Source organism: Podarcis gaigeae (genome assembly GCF_964106915.1).
Source record: "Podarcis gaigeae genome assembly, chromosome: 16".
Classification (NCBI taxonomy): domain Eukaryota; kingdom Metazoa; phylum Chordata; class Lepidosauria; order Squamata; family Lacertidae; genus Podarcis; species Podarcis gaigeae.
In genome coordinates, this window is record NC_139693.1 from 33,047,427 (window position 1) to 33,067,040 (window position 19,614).

The 19,614-nt window shown below is 44.6% G+C and overlaps 1 protein-coding gene across 1 annotated transcript in view; it reads left to right on the forward strand.

Moving 5' to 3' along the window:
• The first annotated feature begins 679 nt into the window (after window positions 1–679).
• GALNT9 (polypeptide N-acetylgalactosaminyltransferase 9) overlaps window positions 680–19,614 on the forward strand; it is a 204,495-nt gene continuing 185,560 nt past the window's right edge. The window contains exon 1 of the mRNA XM_083717305.1: window positions 680–1,624. Coding sequence (XP_083573431.1) covers window positions 1,384–1,624 — 241 coding nt within the window. The 5' untranslated portion in view covers window positions 680–1,383. The remainder of the gene's footprint in view (window positions 1,625–19,614) is intronic.

The window sequence follows — 19,614 nt, forward strand, 5'->3', positions numbered from 1 at the left end:
ATGTGATTATATAGCAAGGACAAATCTGCCCCAACCCCAGATCAAGTAAAACAATAGAAATACTTAACTAACTGACCAATCATGTCAGTTCTGCCCCACAAAAAAGCCCTCCCCCCCCCCCACAAAAATCCTGGCTATGCCCATGATAGTGGTCAAACCTAACAAATGCACATTCTTGCTATTTAGCAGGAGGAAGGCTAACACCGCAGAGCTGTGTTACTCACTGGCAGAGACTTCTCCCTCCCTAACCCCAGCTGCGGAGACCTTATGCATGTTCAGAGGCACTGTGTTCCGACTTCACAACTTTTGAAGTAGTGATTTTTAAAAGGGGGCCTCCTCATCAGTGAATCGAAGAGCTGGCCTCGCTTCACCCTCTTCCCTCAATGGCTTTGCTCCCTTCCAAACCCAGCGCTTTGGAAGAAACTTCCCAACCAACCACCTCCCCGAGAAAGGCATTTTCAAGCAAGACGCTCTAGCTGAAGCGAACAGTGAGCCTGCTCAGCTCAGCCTCCCCTCCTGCGCTGGTATAGGTGTCCCAGACGGGCTTCCTCGGCTGGTGGAAGACGAGCGAGTGAAGCGAACAGGCAGCTCGACTATGTGAATGTAGATGAGTTTTTCATCTCCTCGGTCCTCGCCCTCCCTTTCTCTCTCTCTCTCTCTCCCCCCCCCCCCACCAACAAAGCACGTGACTTCGCACCGGCGCTCTGCGAGAGGGAGAAACGATGCAATTGCGAAACGCACACACACACAAGGAAGGAGGCTGCGATCAAGTGCGACGCCTTTTCTCTCGCTCCATCGTTCCCTCCTAACGTCCTTATTCTCTCTGGATGTATGTCTCGCTTCTTTCTTGCTGCACGAGCCGGGCTGGCCTTGTGAGGAGGGCTGCTTGGAAAGCCTGGATCGCGCGCGCGCCCGCCCGCTTGGTCGTGTCCTTTACCGTCTGTGCGACCCCCCCCCCATCTCCATCCCTATCCCCTGCCCCCATCGCGAGAGCCTCCCTGCAACCTCCCTTCCAGAGCCGCGAAGAAGGGTCCTCTCTTTGCCCGCAAAACCGCCGCCAGAGAGTAGATAGGAAGGTGACTTGAGTCCTACCAGCTGCTGCTTGCAAGAGGAGGAAGCGGAGAGCGCCGTGGTGCTGAAAGGACAGCTCCTTCTTCAGCATAGCCTTGGCTCTAGACATCCGCCGGTCTCTCTCCTCTCTGCCTCTTTATAATCAAGGATAGAGGAGGAAGAGGGTAGGGCGGGGGACTTGCCCAGACCTCGCTCCCTCCCTCAGCTCCCCCCCACCTTCTTCAGGCAGGTACTTCTGCCTTAGATGCTGCTGCAGCTCCGAGGGCACCGGCGACCATGCCTTGATGCCCGCCACCCTCCCCAGCGGTGTCCATGGCGGTGGCAAGGAAAATAAAAACTTTGTTGACTGTGAATATTTTGGTCTTTGTGGGGATCATCCTCTTCTCGGTCTACTGCAGGATCCAGGATCGTTCCCAGGAGTTGGTGCAGATCGTCAGGAGCGCCGACCGGCGGATGAGGAGCCGGAATACCAAGGTGGGAGCCCTCCTGGACAGGGAGTCCATCCTGCAGCGGCTGGACCACCTGGAGGAAGTTGTGTACAACCAGCTCAATGGTAAGCCGGCAGGAGGATGAGCACAAGTGTCTGGGGGTGGTGGGAGGGTTCATACAGGGCTTTGGGGGTGGGTTTAAAAGTACAGCCTGATACTCAGCTAGCTCTCTCTGTGTGTTTGTGTGTGTTTTTACCATGCAATGGTTAGACCACGTGGAGTTTTCTAAGGCTCGGGCAAATCACATGATGCCCCTGTTGAACAGGTCAGTGGGATACCCACAAGCCTCGCAGGTACAGGCAGTGTGTTTAAGATAGAGGAGTTGCTGGAAAAGGGGATAATACAGGATATTTTGATTGAAGCATCTTCTGAGTACTGCCTCTTGAATATAAAGCTAGGGTAACTCTGGGGCTATAGAACTTGAGCACAAAGGGGGCATATATCACATACTCATAGTTTAGGGTCCTTTGTTCTTCTTTATACCTAACAGCAGCCAGGCTGCACTTATTGAAAGGTCTAACAATGTAGATAGATAATGGCCAATAATTTTACAGTCTCTGTAAGTTTCAAGCGGGTCTGCACTTCATGTAGGCCAATGATGAGACAAGTGGATTTCTTTATTTTCATAAAAACTGCTTGTTTGCTTGTTTGTTTTTTTTAACCACTTCAAACAAACCTCAGAGAATCATAGAATTGTGGAGTTGGAAGGGACCCCAATGGTCATCTAGTCCAACCTCCTGCAATGCAGGAATCACAGCTAAAGAATCCCAGGTGATGGACATCCCAGATGCTGGCCATCCAACCTCTGTTTATGGACTCTCCTTCATTGGAGATTTTTAACTTGCTGAAGTAGCCTGTTTCACTGTGGAACAGCTCTTGCTTTCAGAAAGTTATTTTTAATGTTTAGTTGGAATCTCCTTTCTCGTAATTTCAAAGCAGTTCAAATCAATGTGGTTTGCAAAAACTCTGTGTTCAAGACTCACTTGTGCCACATAATCATAGTTTGCTACTGCAGTATATGAACTTCTATTCCCCATCTGTAAAAATGGGATTGTGTGCTCCCACCTTCATGAATATCACTTGAATTCTCATCACATGTTTATGCAACACTTAGGACTGGTTCAGACATGCATCACTTCATCTCACTATGCTCAGGCAGTGAATTATAAACTGACTGTGGGAGTGACAGCCATGGTAGTACCAAAAATTATGGTGGGCAGTTTAAGGCTTAATGGGGAACATAGAGAACCTCCAGATGTTGGTAGGCTGCAACTTCCATAATCCCTGACCATTGAATATGCTAATGGGGGCTGATGGCAGTTGGAGTTCTGCAACATCTGGAAGGTCACTTGTTCTCCAACCCTAATGCAAGGAATGATGCCATGGACCCAGCCCACAGCCCATTGGGAAAGAGAGGCTTCACTCTCCCAGTTATGGGGATGTGCTCCCATGGAACTGGAAGGTGCAGTATCACAAAGAGTTGTAGTCTAGTTGTTGCCATAACATGTGGGTGGCCTCACATCACCAGAGAGCTAAGAGGCCCCATATGGTTGGTTGACTCTAAGGGTGCATGTAAGAGTAGGGATGTGGTTGATTAAGGAGAAATCTTAGGGGGCTCTGTTTGGGGTACAGAAGCAGACCCAAGAGGGAGGCAGAGGAGGATCCTAGTCTGGTTCAAGCCACTTTCCTCAGTCCAAGGCACACTTTGTAGTGCTTGGTGGTTGCTATCCTAACTGCATACTGACTTCACTGGGCAGTGTGATACAAATGTTCTATCTGTGGCTATTGACCTGTGCTGACTCATTCACATAATCAAATTATGTATTGGTTCCACAAGATGTGAAGAAATACCAGTCATGAAAGGCTCACAGATGATGGTGTAAACCATCTCTCTTGTAATCAAAGCCAACATAAAAGTTCTGGCTATGCTGTTTGATCTCTGATGTCCAGTGATGGCTCACCTCTTGATAGAAGTCACCTCTTGATATTGGAGTCACTTATTTTGATGAACATCAGCAGGCATGAGCCAGCCATACTGACCTCTCTATTGGCACTGCAAACAGTACACATTGTAAAGCACTTTGCAAGATTAAAAATGTGATAGAAAATATAGTAGCAGTAAAAGGTTGCATTGTTATGTTGAAGGTGGATGTTTAACATCCTTTGTACTCTTTTTTGAGTGCCATTTCTGTATCACTTCTGCTACCATTGTTCCTAGTCCTCATGAAGGGCAGAGACCAATTTTATTTCATGAAAGCATACAACAGCTTTTTATTAATCCTACTTGCTGTCCCCCCAAGTTTGGGTTGTTTTTTTAAAAAAAAGATCTCATTAGATGTACAGATGAGAACATGTTTATTTGTGGGTTTGAAACAAGATGACTAATAAAACATGTTTATGTTACTCCCCGTCTTCCCTGTGCCTGATGCCTCACAAGCGCATTCTGATTTTACAGATATTCATAAGCAGCTAAATATGAACCCTTAAGGGAGTTACAGCATACAGTAATGAAATTTTGCAACAATTTGGGAGGAAGGAATGTGTTAGATGTAATGTTGTGCCTCAACTCATGTTTAGCAACCAATAAAGCTACATAGATAAGATTAAGGGCACACTTGTCATATGCAGAAAGTTGATTCCCAGTGCAATACTAAATGGAGTTGGGCAGGGTATGTGTTTTCAAAGATCACCCATCTCTTCTAGAGTCCTGTAGGCTTATGGTGGGTAGCAGATTTACCACATTTCCCCATGGGGGTACTCTTCCCCCACCCTTGGTTTCAGTGGGGAGAAACTGAGTTGCAGCAGATGCAGGATGGCATAGAGGGGAAGCCTGATCCAGAGACTCCTCAATGAATGAAAGTGCGTCTTTCATTCTTCTGTGGGCCTAATACCAGCTACCACTAGTGAAACAACTACCAGTGGTAGCACTATGCCTGTGGAACTAATAACAGTGAAGCTCTTCTTCACTGGAAGAGATGCACCTCTGCTCAGACCTAAATCCCTCCAGCCGGTGGATCTGTGGGATAGGATTTCTCTGGCCAACAGGTGTCATTTCAACTTTCAAAAGCAGTGAAAGTGAAATGGTTAAAATCAGTGGTTATATTTCTGATGCTTTTGCGTAACGCAGTGCTTTGCTTGCTGGTATATTTCACAGTGAAGTTGCCCTGTGATGCCTTTGCTGTTGGAATTCTGCCTCGGTCAGAGGGATGTGCCAGTCTTACAGGCACCGGCTGAATTCCTTTCTGACCTCCCTCCTGCGACTCCCAGCAGGAAAACAGACGAGGTCCGTTTCGGCGATTTTTCCCAGGCTGTGAGAAAAACACACCACTGCTTCTCCTCCTCCCTGCTCCCCAGGGAGGGGAATCAGACTCAGACAGAAATGTATTTACATTTCTTTATTTCTGTCTTTCGCAGCCATACAGATAAAGATGTCTGCACTCTTTGAACAACAGAGAGAATCTCACTCCACCCATGTACTTCCTGTACAGGTCATATGACTCACACTGAGCTCACATCCAGTGCTCAATAAGGAGAATGGACTGCCCCTTTGTTTACATGGCAACAGTCACACACATCCTGTCTAGCTTTCCAGCCAGCAGCAGCTGACTTAGCTGCTTCTTGCTGCCGCATTGCTTCTTTATAGTAACATACTCCCCCTAAAGAATCAATGCGTGCAGCGAGCAAAGCGTCATCCAGAGAAGAAAACAAACAGTTGTTATATGTATAACACTCCCCTGTTGTTTCAGTTCCACCCTTGGAACTACCTGCTATTGGTTTCACCAATGTACCTCTCTGGTTGTGTGACTTCCAAGGAATGAGTGCATCTGCATTACCTTGGTTAGCAACTCTCTGTTGTGCCTTTGTCTCTGACTCAGACACAGCTTCAATTTGACCTTGGTCGTTTACAACAGCAACACATGCAATAGCTAGGTTAGCAAACTCCTTTGAATACCTCTTGGGTGGTACACCCTTCGTTGCTCTCTCAGACCTACGTAAGAGGTGCTGCTCTCCCTTGCTTTCTGGTTCAGCCTCTGAACTCTCTGGAGAACCAGTACTAAGCTTAATCAGTGGTTCATCCTCCTCTTCTGAGGGTCTAGTCATTATGTGAGATTTCCTCTCAATGAGTGTGACAACTGAGCTGTCTGAGCTATTGCTGTCATCATCAGTACTACTGAACTCAATAAGATCAAACTCATCATCATCTGAATCATCTGAATCATCTCCAGTGGGAAATGTGTGAACAATCACTCTCTCCTGTTCAGGAGCACTCTCTAGAAATTTTGTGAGAATCACCTGACCAGATTCAGACAAAATTACTCTGTAGAGACCCTTTTCATAACCCACAAAAATGCCTCTGGCATTCTTTACCCCACCTGGAGCTTCTGTTCTCACATGAGACCCAAAAACCTTGAAATGGGCAACAGAAGGTTTTCTGTGGAACAGTTTCTCAAAAGGAGAACGTCCCAACTCTTTTGAAAACTTTCTCAACCACGTATAAGTAAATGACATTAGCGACTCAGCCCAGTACTGATGTGGCAGATGTGAACTTAGCAATTGCGCATGCATTCCCTTTTGCAATTCTTTGTTCACCCTAACACAGACACATCTCTTCCAAGCTTCTTCGGAACTAGCAATTTTGTGTCTTATCCCTTTCTTCTTCAGGAACCTCTGGAAATCCTGTAAGAGAAAAATTGGCTTCTCATCTGTGCAAAGACAATCTATGTCAGCATCATGCATATTTTTAACTTTGTCACAAAACTCTTTAAACCTTTCTAAGGCGTCTTTTGGTCTCTCCAAAAGATAAATCCAGACAAAACCTGTGAAAGAATCAACACATATTAGGTAATATTTTGCATTGCCTCTAGAAGGTGCTAGAGGACCAATCACATCAGCATACACCCGCTGAAATGCCCTGTTGACCCTCGAGGTGACCTGATTGGTGTTCTTCTCAGCTACACCTGCAAAAGAGATCATGTTAGAATTACATTTCATGTAATCACTTTGATCAAAAGTCAACAAATACAGTCCATCTTTCTCTTCGGCAAAAAGATACAGCTCTCCATCTTTGTAGATCTCGCAGTTCTCATCATCATAGGACAGTTTTAGTCCCTTCTTGGCAATCTGCGAAACGCTGAGCAGATTGTACTTCAACTCTGGAACCAAATAAACATTGTTTATAGTCAAGTTCAGACTTTTAAGATACACAGTCCCAATTCCGGTGGCTTCCAGCTCTTGACTTGTTGGCCTGTTGTACAGCGAAGCTTTGCTTCTTAAACGACGAAAATAGCTGTCTGTTTGGGGATATATGAACTGTCACTCCCGTGTCTATGACAAAAGCGTTCTCCACTTCTGGCTTGGTTCCTTTCGACATCAAGGCCTTTGCAGGCTTCGCCTGTGACTTGGTTTGACTTCTGCCTGATGCCTCAGACTTTGTGGAGCTTCCCTTGGCTCCTTTGTTCTGACGTGGCTTCTTGCAGTTCCGCTGAAGATGCCCAGTTTGTCCACAATTGTAACATTGGACAACGTTTAACGCTACAGCATTTTCTTCAGTAGCAACAGCAGTGGGGGTGTCAGAACTCCGTTCTTGTCTCCCCCTGTCCTTGACCTCCAGGGCAGCAAGTCTATCCTGTTCATTCAGAACCACGGCAAAGACCCTCTCCGAAGTCAATTCATTCGCTGGGAGGGACCCCAGCTGACTGGCAACGGTTTTGTAAGTCTGATTCAGGCTGTTTATCACCATGAAGCAAAACACTTCCTCCTGCAGACGGAAATTATGTTCCACCATCTGTTGACGCAGATATTTCATCTCCGTCAGGCGCAAGCCTCAGGTTGGTCAGCTTCTCAAAATACAGCAACGCTGAAGAACCTGCATCTCTCTGATGTGTCCTTCTCAGCGTGTCCCAAACTTCTTTCGCGTGCTCTAAACCCTGTATATGGATAAGCTGCGAGTCTGACACACACAGAATTATAGCCGTTCTGGCCTTCACATCCTGTGACTCCCAAGCACTCATTGGTGCAGCAGGGATGGGGTTCTCAATCACCCCCAAACAATCTCTGATTCTGCAGCAGGGCCTTCATCTTAATAGACCAAGATGCATAATTGTCATTGGTCAGGAGGGATGGAGAAGGTAAACCTCCCTTCTTTGCATCCATTTTGAGTCCTTGCATTAACTCTCAAACACAAGCCTCTAAAATCCAAAAGCTGGTTTGTTTACACTCTTGTGCACCTGGCAGCTCTGACACTGGCTGCGTTGGAATGTTTCTTCCAAGAGCCTAAGTAACCGGCCGGCGTTGCTTAGCAACAGTGCATTCCTTTCCTTGGACAGGAAACCACAAGAATGTCTGGAATGCAGGCCTCTTCTCACTGGAGCTGTTTTCCCAAACGCTGCTCCCTGTGAAGCAGAGAATGAATCAATCTGCATTCACACTTTTAAGCCCGAAAATCTCATACCTTTGGGCTCCGTAGCTTGGCTGTCAGCTTCGTCTGGTCAGCTTCTGGCTGCAGAGGGATTAGCCTCTCACTTCAGGCTTCCATGGAGCGATGAATACAGTAGCTCTGCTACTCTTTTGATGCAGACTCCCATGGATTGAAGAAACCATCCTCTGCTACCAATTGTTGAAATTCTGCCTCGGTCAGAGGGATGTGCCAGTCTTACAGGCACCGGCTGAATTCCTTTCTGACCTCCCTCCTGCGACTCCCGGCAGGAAAACAGACGAGGTCCGTTTCGGCGATTTTTCCCAGGCTGTGAGAAAAACACACCACTGCTTCTCCTCCTGCCTGCTTCCCAGGGACGGGAATCAGACTCAGACAGAAACGTATTTACATTTCTTTATTTCTGTCTTTCGCAGCCATACAGATAAAGATGTCTGCACTCTTTGAACAACAGAGAGAATCTCACTCCACCCATGTACTTCCTGTACAGGTCATATGACTCACACTGAGCTCACATCCAGTGCTCAATAAGGAGAATGGACTGCCCCTTTGTTTACATGGCAACAGTCACACACATCCTGTCTAGCTTTCCAGCCAGCAGCAGCTGACTTAGCTGCTTCTTGCTGCCGCATTGCTTCTTTATAGTAACATTTGCATGAGGAGGCTGTGCAACAAAGTTTGTTGAAACTTCAGGGATTTTTTAAAGACATGGATCAGGCCCTCCAGTGCGTGAAGAGGGTACTCATGGAATGATCCATTACTGCTGGTGGTTTCTCTTTTTCTAAGACCCAAAAATGAGAACTTTGCAAATAATATTTGGAGGAGGAAGGTGTCCACTCTCTAGGTCAAGACGTAGAATATGTATGTGAATTGCTGGACCAATTTGTCCCAGCCTGCTTGGTCAATGATCAGTGTTGAATGTCTGAAGGGCCACAGGTCCCCCAGCCCTGATGTAGAACATCTAAGTGAAATATTTGTCCATGCTTATGTGCTCAGAGCACTAAGGCACATGGATTTCAATATCTGTAGCTATAAATGTGTGGATGAAGATGGAAAGACTCCTATCAGGTATTAGATAGGCAACCTATGGGATGCTAACTGGGGATTCAGGTTGTGTGCACGCCAACACATTGCTTTGGTAAAAGACAGGCTATTTCACCAGACTGCTTACATGAAGCAACCAGAGTAGGTCAGGTGGTACTTAAGCCCATCATTGGGTTAGTATTGCTAATAAGGATACTTGGCTCTTGCTGCCCATGAGTAATCTTTGCTTTCCTTTGCTTGCTTCCCACTGAACGAGAACCAGTTGTAATGAGAGGGCAAATGTGGAAAACCCCTTTAAGAAGAACCGTTGACCATAGCACCTTATCTAGCTCTGCATACCCTAATTTGCAGCAGCTGGAGGAAAATATTCAGATGTATGCAAGGATCTCTGTGCACCTACTCACACACTTAACTTATCTATACCATGCCTTTCATGGAATAATGGCCTTAAAAGCTACCTTTTAATCTAATCCAACACCATGCCAATACAGGAAATCCATGGCTGTAGCATCCCAATTAAAATGTTCACAGCTGGTTCCATGAGAGAGAGAGAGAGAGAGAGATTGTAATGATGATGCAGGATAATAACTACACACAGAGACCATTCTCCATCTGTACAGAAACACACACATACACATACACACCCCTGAGTAAGATGGGAGCTCAAGATGAAGCATCCCAGCTCAAGTGACAAAGAGTCAAGGGAACAAGTGATAAGAGGGAAAGTACCACCTAATTAATTAATTAATTAAAGCATCAATTTAAACTGTGAGGAGACCATAATTAAGGGCATTGTATTTTGGAAGCTAAATCCTGTAAAAACTCAGAGATTAATCCTAGAGGTATTAAGCCTGTAGAAACTTCGTTTCCAGCAGGGAATCTTGATGAGCTACAATAAACCTAAATAAAATCCCAATTTTTATAGAAAGGGTAAAAAAAGAAAAGAAAAAGAAACCCACTGTCATGCAGTGCAGACGCGGCTAATGGGAGATTCAGATTAGAATTAAAAAGGTAGACTTAAGCTTTTGTGCGAAGCTCAGTATAGCCTTCAGTTTCAGCTTTCAGTTTAGTATAAAACCTAGCTTCAGGGTTTTTTGTTTTTAAAGCCAGAGGGTTAATCTCTACCCATTGTCTACTCCTGTGAAAAACAATTCCTATTCCCAGGAAGGTAAATTGACCTAAACCCGCCTTCCGCCTTGAGAGCCAATGTGGTGTAGTGGTTAAGAGCGGTAGTCTTGTAATCTGGGGAACCGGGTTCGCGTCTCCGCTCCTCCACATGCAGCTGCTGGGTGACCTTGGGCCAGTCACACTTCCTTGAAGTCTCTCAGCCCCACTCACCTCACAGAGTGCTTGTTGTGGGGGAGGAAGGGAAAGGAGAATGTTAGCCGCTTTGAGACTCCTGAAGGGGAGTGAAAGGCAGGATATCAAATCCAAACTCTTCTTCTTCTTCTTCTTCCTTTCAAGTTCCTGCTCACTGGGATGTAGCCAGGACTATAATTTTGGAACAACCTAGGGATTCTACGCCATGAGCAAGAGGGGAGTCCCAGATGATGTAGTGTCTCAGCCTGTGATAGAGCATCAAAATAACAAGCAAGTTAAGCAGGCAACTGAGACCAGCTGCAAGACAAGAAGGTCGAGATGGGCAACTCTGCTCTTCTCCTTAGTAACCTAACACATCTCACTTTTCCAGGTAAACTAACTCACCACCATAAAAACAAATATGCAGGTAGAAAGCCATCAGGGTTGTGAGGACTGTTCAATATATTTTACAGAACGTCACATGTATAACTATCTGCTTGCTGGACAAAGGATATGAGTGTGTAATCAATAAATGTCCGATCTGCAGGGAGCAAGTTCATTCCCTTGAGGCCAAGGTAGCTGACCTGGAGAAGCACAGAGAGTCAGAAACGTTATTTGACAAGGACCTCAGAGATGTGATAGCTGCCTCTCATTCCCAGGATGAGAGTTCCCTAGCTACCATGGATGCCTCATGGAAGGAAAGCATCAATCTGAGGAAGAGGGAAATGATCTCTTAGAAGGCATTCATTGCCTCTTTCAGGATGAAGAGCTATCCTTTCCTGAGGGTGCTCCTCTGGTGAGTGGAAAGATCTTAGCATGTGGATGATGGAAGCATTAGGGACTTAGATAGCTGGGTGTGTGATGGGCAGGCAGACCACATGGTGATTTGTTTGCCTGATATAAAAGTTGTGAACATCAAATGTCATCTACGTAGCCTGGCAGATAATGCTGAGGAGTTCTTTAAAACACGTCAAGTGTTTTCAGATCAAATGGCTTATCAGTTTTTAATTTATTCAAAAGGACCTAGATCTTTGTTTGTTGCTGAAACACTGCAAATCAAGGGCCAAATGTCTAAGTTAAGGGGGAAGTCTCTGTCCAGTTCCAAAAACAAAGATGGTGATAGGCATGCTGCATGGTTGGAGACGGGAGGTCATTTCACAAGAAGGGGGCCAGCACCAAAAAGGCCCGTTCTTAGACTCCCTTCCCATAATGTTAGTTCAGGCACAGGAATCTGCCCTTTGCATTGCACTGGGAAATGAATCTAGCTTCTGTGCTATCTTCTTTTCCTCCATTAGCACATATTTTGACTTGTCATTCAAAAATCCAACTTCATTCCTAGCTGGTCTCCTGCTACTAATGCATTTAAAAGTTTTGTTTTGTTGTTGGCCTTTTTGTTTTTAGCAAAAAAACCACTGTTTTATTTTCCAAGCATTATTGTATGCTTGGATTTCGTTTGCCAAAGTTAGTATTCCTTTTTATTCTCATTTAGACAAAGAAGAAGCTTTATTGCCTAAAATAGCTTCCGTGACTCTGCATGTTAGCCATGCAGGCATCCTTTTCACCCTGGTAGTACCTTTCCTGATTTTAGGAGTACATTCTAGCTGAACTTCTTCTTTTTTAACTACCAGGCATATCGGATAGACTTGACCATTTTCACTTTGCCTTTCCATTTCCTTTTTGCCAAACTCCTCATTTTGGTGAGTTTCTGCTTTTGAAGTAAAACGTGCCTGTGCTGGATTTTCTGAGCAACTGTCCATTTGCATACGTATATGTTGAATTTGATAGCTCTAAAGTTACTGATTCCAATCAGCTGAACAACACTTTCATCTTGCACCAGGATCTGGGTGCATTATGGCCATCTGGAAGGGGGCAGTATTGTGCAACAGTGCAGCAAAACTGGGGCCAGCATCAAGACCCCTAGATTATTTTTAGCATGAAAGTTACAAGATCTCAGATGGAGGCCATGGGCTATGCATCAATTGGAAACAAAGCAATATGCCCATCCTTATCCTTTTACACGTGCAATCAGTATTTTTATAATATTTTTTATTGATTTGTCATAGAGATGTGTACAAGCTAACACATAACAATGCAAACAACAATGGAACCATGCATGGAGCATAGTATAAAGCACAAGTTAAAGAAATGCAGTTACATCTAACAAAGTTTCAAAGGTGTCTATATAGCCCAGCCACAATGAGGAGTGAGTCATAGATGAAGTGCTTATATGACTCTCCCTATTTATGCAATAATATAATAGGAACTAGCCTGCATCAAAACTGTGTGATTTGACTTCACCCCAGACTACATGACTATATCTAAGCAAACATTCAGCTAAAGCAATCTTCCATACATTAGTAGGCTCTACTTCCTGCAAAGGTGCAAAGCGTAGTCAAAGTGGGACTGTGTACAACCATCCCAATTACTCTCATGAGCACAAATAATCACAAATGCACTAAAAAGCACAATAACAAATTGCCATCTGGACCTGTCAATTAATCAGGCCACCAACCTCATACAACACACAAGAAAAGAGGTGGTGTGGTGGAGGGAGACTGTGGAGGAGGGAGATCAGTTATTCAAGGCCAGAACCAAGTGGTGAACTACAATTTATATCCAGTTCAGTCCAGGGTCATCTTCCCTTGGTGGCATTCTTGCTTGAAAAGCAGTTGGCGACTCTTGTTCTGTTGGCCAAGGAATAGGGTCAGAGTGTGTGCCTCCCCGACTTGCTTCTTTAGCTGAAGGGCTACTGGTAGGTGGAGCTCATTGTTCGTTCAGGTATGAAAGCCGAATTCCATTCATCTGCTGCTTCTTTGGCACATGAATTGGTTCTGGTGGGTCTCCTCCTGGCCAGGATGTTCTTTCTGGAAGGCAGGGAGAGCAGTCTCTCAGAGTGTTGTGTCCTCAGGTCTGTAGCTCATGGATAAAAAAGAGCAGAAGAGAATTCTTAGCTCCCTCTGTCTGAGCTGTTATAATGCCTAAACAATAGTTTCCATTGGTTGATTCCTTCATTTCCTATGCTCACAGAGCATTTGTGTTTCTATCAGCTGCTGGAGGGGGAGGTGGGAGGAGTCACATGAATGTGGCTTTGTCTTGTATAAGTGGGTTCATATAAATCCGCTATTCTTTAAGTTTGGGAAATCCAGCCTTTGTCAAAAGCAGAAACATTTTCTTGCTCTAGTTCATCAACTTGGCATTTCCTTGGATTTGTTAAGCAGTGGGGAAGTTGTGGCCCTCCAGATGTTGCTGAACTCCAGTTGGGGCTGATGGAGGTCAGGGTCCATGAAATATTTGTAGGGCCACAGATTTCCCCATCCCTGCTTTAGTAAAAAGTTGGTGCTGTTGGAAAAACATCCCCAGGAACGGTGCCAACTTCCCAAGACACCGAGGCTTCTCTCCGGTGGTCACTCACTGGCTGGAATCTGCCCACAGTCTAGAGAGACCGGTAATAAGCGACCCCTCCATCCTGAGAGGAGCACACTCATCTTCTGGTATCCCATCACAGAAGAAAGAGACAGTAATCTACTCACTACTTTATTTACAGACTGTACACGCAGCACTTACAGGCATGTCTGCTCTACTGAGCAGCAAACACAGAAGTCTATGACTCGGCTCACACTTCAACTCAGAAGCGAAAGTAACTCTCCGGCTACATGAGAACTAGCAGAGACTTCCTGTCTCACGCTCAGAGACATCACATGATGTCAACAATGTAGCTGCTCTTCGCAGCTGGTGAGATATAAAAATCCCAACAGATGCTGTCCTTTTGTTTATTTGATTCATAAATGCCCTTTGTACAAGTGACAGGGTGGTTTAAAACAAAGCATGGAATAATAGAATCATAGAATGGTAGAGTTGAAAGGGACCCTGAGGGTCATCTAGTCCAACCCCCTGCAATGCAAGAATCTCAGCTTACCACTTTACTGAAATCAAGATACAGTATATCCACAGCATTCCTCCGATCCACCAAACTTGTAACCTCTATCAAATGAAGAAATGAGATTTTTCTGGCATGACTTGTTTTTGAGATACTAGTGCTGGGTCTTAGTAAACATCCTTTTCTAAGTCATCACAGACCGTTGAATTATCTGTTCTAGGACCTTTTCTGGTATCAACATCAAGCTTTGGTGTCAGTAGTTACCTGTGACTTCTTTTCCTTCTTTTTGAAGGTGGGAACAACATTTGTCTGCCTCCAGTCCATAGGGACCTCACATGATCTCCAGTTGTTCTCAAAGATTAGAGACAGAGGCTCTGAGATTACACCTCCAAGCTCCTTTAGTACCTTTGAGTGCAGCTGCTCTTCAGGCCCTGGAGATTTGGATTCATTTAAAGTAGCTAGCTGTTCCTATCTTTTTGTATCTTGGGCTTCAGCTCCCTCCTTGCATCATTTATTCTGTTATTACCAGGTTGGGCACTGCTTGACAGAAATACAAAGACTGAATAGAATAAAAAACAAAACAACAATTGCCAATAGCAAAATCACTCAGGACACTCCTTCCATTTTTTTAAAATAAATATTTATTAAGAATTTTTATAAGAAAAAAGCATAAATAACAAACAACATTGCTTATGTCATACACAAAATTTCATAACTCGTTTGGACTTCCTCACGTCTCCCGCTCCCACTTACATTGTTAAAAAGTTTTTCCAAGCAAATTATCATCTTGTTTACAATCTTATATCCACTCGTTTAAATATAATCTGATAGTTCTCCCAAAGGATTTGTCTTTTCCTTAATCTCACTTATCATCTAATTTCAATCTAGTTTAATGGTGGCCAATTATTTATGATCAAGCATCCTTCTTAACATTCAATCAAATTACAATATTTTTGTAAATAAGTTTTAAATTTCTTCCAATCTTCTTCCATCCTTTCTTCTCCCAGGTCTCGGATTCTGCCGGTCATCTCTGCCAGCACTCAGGACACTCCTTCCAGACACCTGTCTCCCTAAAATGTGTCTCAACCAGCTGTCTAGAATTATAGAGAAGTGAAGCCAGACCCACTGCAGTAGGGAGCATGGATAGGGGTGTGTCAAGGCAGAAGTTGGGTGCAGGTCAGAAGTAACTCACAAGGTGTCAATGAAAAGAACAGAAGACCTCAGGCCTAGTGAGCACAGCAACTCTTCCCAGTAGCTCCTGCCCCACCCCCATGAGGCAATTGTGAGGACTGAAGGCTCCCACTTTCAAAGTTTCCTCCTCCCTAGGGTCTTTCCCAAGTAGGGTTGCCATATGTCCAGGAATTCCCAGACATGTCCTTTTCAGGGAGATGATTAGCTAGCTAGACAGACAGACAGACAGACAGACAGACAGACAGACAGACAGACAAATACCGTATTTTTCTGAGTACAATACTAAGTTTTTTTCCTTTAAAAAATGTCAAAAATTTGGGGGGCATCTTATACACGGATACATCTCTCCCCATTTTCTTAAATCTGAGTCCCCCCAAATAGTGGGCGTCTTATACATGGGGGCGTCTTATAGACGGAAAAAGATGGTGTGGGTGGGTGGGTGTAGTGTGGGTGGCTGGCTGTGGTTCAGGCTCTGGCATACCCTCCAACATTTCTCTGATTAAAAAAGGGACAGCCCATTCCATAATGATATTTTTACTATTTACACCCCACACATCTTACTGGGTTGTCCCAGCCACTCTGGACAGCTTCCAACATATATAAAAACATAATAAATCATTAAACATTTAAAAAAACCTCCCTATACAGGATTGCCTTCAGACAGCTTGGGGGTCAGATAACACCATACCTTCCAACATTTCTCCAATAAAATTAGGGACGTCTTAGGAAAAGCGGGACATTCTGGGATCAAATCAGAAACTGGGATGGCTTCTCTAATTCAGGGATGTCCCTAGAAAATGGGCATTTGGAGGGTCTGCTCTGGCTCTGGCAACCTGGGCTCTGGCATGGGGCTCAGGCTTGGTGGCGGCAGAGGGGCTATCGGGCGATTGTCCTAAAAAACCCCTCATAAACTTTTTGTGTCCAGATTTTTACCTCTTGGAATATGGCAACCCTATTCCCAAGTAACCTGAGACTTCTTTGCCTTATCTGTCTTTGCTCTACCCCACCCTCTTCATACCTATGCAAGTTCTGAGAGATAGTGGGGAGAGGAACTGGTCACATCAGGAGGAGGAAACTCCCTGGCTTCTTCAGCAACCTGCCTCATCTCTGCCTCATGGCTTCCCTTCTCTCCAGCCTCTGCTTCTGCCTCAGCACTGCTGTCTGTCACAGCCTCTTCCTGCTCAGTAGACCTTGTTATCTCTTCAGCTTCAGACACCTTTTCCTGCCAGTCTGCTCCCTCTTCTCTCTCTGACCACTCCTCTGCTGCATCTAGCCAGTCCATGACAGCATGCAACTGAGTTAAATCCACATTTAAATATGAATTTCCCCAATCTGCACTTTCTGAAACAACATACAAATCAAAACTCACCTATCCCTCACAGTGTGCACTTCTGTGAATTTTGCAGTGCAGTTCCCCTGCTTAGTAATGTGTACATACTAAGGTCAAGTATTTGTGAAAATGCATATATTGGTGAAACTAACTTATTTATATTTAGGGAAAGTGCTTGGCCAAAAAAATGCATAGATTAGGCAAAATTGCATACCAACGTAAGTATACTGGGAGAAATTTGCACCCAAATGCTGAGTGATATTTATAACAATATTTTCTCTGTGTGTGTACACACACACACGGACTGTGGAGGCAAAGCAATAACCATTGTGGCTAGTTGCCATCAATTACCTTCCCCATAAATTTGTCAAATCTTCTTTTAAAGCCATCTAGGTTGGTTGCCCTCACTGCCTCCTGCAGGAGAGTTTTGTAGTTGTGAGGAGAAGTACTTCCTTTTATATGTCCCTGGTTTTTCCAACACTCAGCTTCATTGGGCATCCATGACTTTTAGCATTGAGAGAAAAAGAAAAGCTTTTCACCATGCCTTGCCTATCATGCATTTCTATCATGTCCCTCTTAACTCTCTTTTTCTATAAACTGAAAAGCCCCAAATGCTGGAACCTTTCCTCATAGGAGAATGTTTCCATCCCTTGATCATTTTAGTTGCCCTTTTCTGAATCTTTTCTGAACTCAACAAAATATCTTTTTCGAGCTGAGGCAACCAAAACTGTACACAGTATTCCAAATGCGGCCATACCCTAGTTTTGTATAATGGCATTTTGATACTGGCAGTTTTATTTTAAGTTCTTCCATATGCTCCCTAGCATAGAATTTGTCTTTTCAACTGCTGCCTCACAATTGGTTGACATATTCATCATGCTATCTACTATGACCCCAAGGTCTCATTCCTGGGCAGCCCACACTCTAGACTTGGTGCCCAAAGTATTCCACTCCTTTCGCTTTGCTCTGTGTGCAATGAGTGCGAAATTATGGCCAAAGTAAGCAAACATTCCTGTCCTCCCTAACACTGTACATATGGGATTAAGCAGACAGATTTTGGATTATGATAATGCCTAATTATGCACCTGTGAAATTTGTCTCACTGCTGATGGAAGCATTCACCTCTATTCCATTATTACTTATCCCTGCCAAGAACAAAGGTTTGCTTTTGACCAGCAAGGACCCCGTGTCATTTAATCAAGGTGTGATTTGCATTCCTTGGAAATAAGACTGCAATCCTAAAGTGGGGTGGGTGGGATTAACCACAAAAGTGGTCAAGGGCCTTATAACCTGCCGCTGACAAGGTGGAAAGTGAATTAGCCTTTGGAGTGAATCAAACTTCTCCCCCATAACCATCTTGAGTGACAAACATACACCCAACAAGATGACTCTTGATGCAATGTCCTATGGCCTCCCCAGAAAGAGATTAGGAAGGATGTTTAAAAAGAAAGTATTATGTACTGAGCTGACGAGGATATTTCAGAAAGGCTCCCCACACACAGTGGAAACCTAAAGGATGTTTACTCAGAAGTAAATCCTAGAGAGTTCATCTGTAATGAGGACCTTTAGATTTGTTGGCTTAATTTACTAGATTTTCCTCACCAGGGTTTTGCCTTTATAACTGCATTGATAATAATTCAACAGAGGGTGGGGTTTTTTGGTGGTGGCGGCAGCAGTGGGGGTGGGGAGGTTGAATATCTCCAACTCATGCATAATCCTTTTATGCCAAAAGCAATTGAAAGGGTCAGCCAGCAATTTTACTGTAATTGCTTCTCCCCCACTCCCCCCTTTTCACCTCTTCCAGTAATACACAACAATCAATATGCCATGTAATTAGATTTCATTCAATCTGGAAAAGATGAAGAGAGTTTTCATATTCTTGTTATGCACCCACTCCTCACGCCTTCCTGCCAATGGCTTTCTTATTAGACCTTTTTGGCCTATTAGGGGCAGCAGGAGGAAAAGACTAACTTTTTTGGGGGGAAAAAATCCGGCAGATTATCGCTCTTGCACATCACAATAATTTGATTGTGCTCTCTTTGGGAGGATTAAATACAGAGGCATTTTTGGGGGCTTGATGGATGAATCTTAAGTGACCGGTGTGCTGCATAGAGGGAAGGAAGAAGATGCTGCATTCCAAACAAGGCCACTGGGGGCGTCCTTCACAGGCCTCATTTAGCTGTAAGAAAAAAAAGAGAGGAACTTTAATAAGAAGAGCAGAAGGTTCTGGGTTAAATTCCTGGCATCTCTTAATAAAATGAGTTCAGCTAGCAGGGCTAGGACCCTGTGAACAACCCAGTGTGGTGCTCAGTGCAGAATGTAGTGGATTAGGCTCAGGGGACAAATGTGGCCCTTGAGGCCTCTCTGCCTGGCCCTTGGAATTCTCCCCAGGCCACACCCCGTTTCTCCAGGCCACAACCCTCACAGTCTGCTCTGCACCCTCCTTGAGTCTTTTTGCTTGTTTGGAATGTGTCCTGGAACACTGATAAAGACTTTTGCTTGCCTAGATGAAGGGTGTGTGTGTGTGTATGTGTGTGTGTGTGTGTAAACAAGCCTACTGTACAATGGTAAAAATTAATTGCTCTGCTCACAATTGCCGCCACTGGTACATGAACCCCAAAAGACTGCCCCCCCCAGGAGGGAATCAGAAAAAGGTCCCCAAACTCTGGACTAGGTGAACTATGGGGCTGGGACTCATGGACCTCCAAAGCTCCTTTCAGATGACAATTGGAGTAAACTGTACTGAGCTAGATGAACTATCAGTTTGGCAAAAACTTTGAAGGCTTTGCTGTAAGCAAGACTAGCACTGTATGCAGTTCGTTGACTTCTCTGTAACTTGGCTTTAATCATTATCACATAAAAATATGTACATCAGAGCATC